A 2,667-nucleotide genomic window follows, 5' to 3' on the forward strand; every position below is an offset into this window, starting at 1 on the left:
TCAATGGCTGTAAGTTTTTGCTAGAAAAGCCAAAAAAACTGTTTCCATTGAAGTTTTGCCTAATACAGCTTTTTTGAATGCCTGAAACCTGAAATACCACCTCATGTGAGCGTAAATCTTTTTTCCGATAAATGGGAGTTTTTTCAAAACTGCCATATGTCTTGGGGAACAGTAGTTTCTCAAATCCAAGACCTGTACGAATCAAAAAAAGACATTAAACTGGAGCTGCTGAAAAGTGACATTTGATTTCCGAAAAAGAGAACCTGGTAAGAATTGCTTCGCCTTATCATTTTGGATGTCATGATGGCACCATGGCAGCCCTCCTCTTCCCTTGTGTGGTTATTGTTTGTTCCAAATTAAATCACTTAAACTTTGTATACTTGTGTTGTGTCTTACATTTTGGTCCTGTGTTCCTCGAAGTTCCTTAACATTGGATTTCCTAACTGTTTTCAAATGCAAGGACAAATTTTAATTTCATTTTTTAGACCATGTTTAAGAAATAACTAATAAAACCACCTTGTACCTTGTATCTTACCTGTTTAAATTCAGCCATTAATTAGTTTAACGTTAATCATTTAACAGCCCTGAGGTATTAATTATTGTGATGGTCAAACAGGTTTCTGGAGAACAGGTATTCGTACAACATTTTTCACTTAAACAAACAAAATGCAGCATAAAAAATGACTTACAAATGATCAAATCTTTTCTTTTTGTGATGGTCTCGACATCGGGGACTTCAGGCTTTGAATAGTTTTCACAGGCCAGAATGCCGTTATTGTAAAGGTATACAGTCGCTCCTGCGTATTTCTCATTTTCAATGGCTGCTATAAAGAAATGCACCCTGTTGTTGTTCTTCTGGGCTTTGGCATAATGACTTAAAGTTTTGGCTTTTTCTCTCATTTTGGTGAAAACTTCAGCTGAGACGTACCATGGATCTTCTTTGGTTACTTCTAATTCACTGCCTGAGTCCAGGTAGTTAGCTAACTCATCAAGGCCAGGGTCAGCACTCGTCAGGGAGGTGAAAACAAAGCACAGAGCATGCTCTACACCTGGAGTAAGAACCTCTCTGTCTAGCTCAGACTTATTTGGGACGACTTTTATGCCCTCCATGGTATCGACACAGGACTTGATGATGTTGATTTCTCTCTCTTTGTGACTCAGCCACTTGTTCAGGTTTTCATGACTGAATGGTGACTTGTTCCTTTCATTGAAGAGTTCTTCTGCTGCACTTTCATTTTCCTGACCTTCGCGGATGGAGGGAAGTTTCTTCGCAAAGGTCCTCTGGAGTTTAGTTGTGTAATGATCACACAATTTTTGGAAAGTGCCTAACTGTTTTTCCATCTGTGGAAAATTTTCTACCACTCCATCTAACAGAGAATCATTGCATCTCATAACTACTTCCCCTAAATCTTCCAGAGCATCCTCCATCTTCCTCACTAGCCCAATGCTGATCCTCTTCGTCAGCTCAGGAGCTTCAGTATCCATATTTTTCAGGGGCATCAGCCAGACCTTCACTGGAACAGCATTCTCTCCTTTTTCTCCCAGCAGCTTTGGAAGTTTTTCATAGGTTTGCACTGCCTCTTCAAACGTTGTAGGGTTGCTTTCAAGAATGAAGTCTCCGTAGAACTTGCAGGAGAATTCCTTGGTCAGGGCTTTTTCATCATCATTCAGCTTGATTTCAGTTTTCCCCTCACTGTTAACAAACGTGGGGATCTTCTGTATCATAGCTTCCATGCCATACTGGAGGTCCTGAACCTTGCTGGCTCCCAACTTCCTACTGTCAAACACAAAGAAAGCATTTGCCCCGAAAAGGATGGCGGTGACCACATGTGTTGCCGAGCTGTTCTTCATGATGTTGGCCTGTTCTTGGCTCATTTTGAGAAGGTGAAGCATCGACAACTCTCTGAAGTAGGTGGTGGCTTTGTACTGACAAGTCACTCTGCTCTGATTCTTGAATCTCTTCTTATCATTTAAATACTTGGCAGACCCTCCAACTTCAATCATTCCACTCAGGAAACTGGCCTTCAGAGAAGATTCAACCTCCAGCTGAGAGGCCTTGGAATCGATGGAGTCAGATGCAGAAATGTCCAATTTACTGCTGTGCTGAGAGTTTTCAACTGTGTTCTCTTCTAGGGTTTTCTTATCCCACAATGTCAAACCTGTAGAGAACAGAAAACAGTTATCTTGTAAAACAGATGATAAAACAGATTAATCAGTTTGTCAATGTAAAGCCACAGGATGGTAATCCTAGTTATAGGTGCTATGCAGCAATGGGTTTGTGACGGGTAATTTTTAGCAGCAAGCGGCACATGAATTGGAAGACAATTAACAACTCTGCATTAGAATGAGCATTCTTCATCACGTGAGGCTTGAGCTCACAACCTCAGACACAAGGACAAGTCACTATCTCAATGAGCTCCATGCCAAGAAAGAAACCAGAGATGGCTTCACACTATGACTGAGCTGACCAGCAGGGGGCATGATATCAGCTGTCTGTGCATGGAAAGACAGATTTCAACTGCTGCCAAAAATTCACTTCAAGACGAAATTCTAAGAAGTTGCAGACTTTATTTAGGAAGCAGAGAGATGTTTATCAGTTCTGTTCACAGATTGAATTGCTCCATAAGTGAAAAACTGGTGTTTAAGGATGCCATTTTCCCACATACT

At 40.9% G+C, this 2,667-nt stretch overlaps 1 protein-coding gene across 1 annotated transcript; it reads right to left on the reverse strand.

Moving 5' to 3' along the window:
* Window positions 1-552: 552 nt before the first annotated feature.
* Window positions 553-2,159, reverse strand: LOC121964913 (verrucotoxin subunit beta-like; the record flags this gene model as incomplete). The annotated part of the gene is made up of 1 exon (XM_042515090.1): window positions 553-2,159. A coding segment is annotated over one exon (1,592 nt), but the record flags the coding sequence as incomplete, so codon positions are not given.
* Window positions 2,160-2,667: the final 508 nt, after the last annotated feature.

The sequence above is a fragment of the Plectropomus leopardus genome, unplaced genomic scaffold (assembly GCF_008729295.1).
Source record: "Plectropomus leopardus isolate mb unplaced genomic scaffold, YSFRI_Pleo_2.0 unplaced_scaffold17730, whole genome shotgun sequence".
In the NCBI taxonomy this organism is placed as follows: domain Eukaryota; kingdom Metazoa; phylum Chordata; class Actinopteri; order Perciformes; family Serranidae; genus Plectropomus; species Plectropomus leopardus.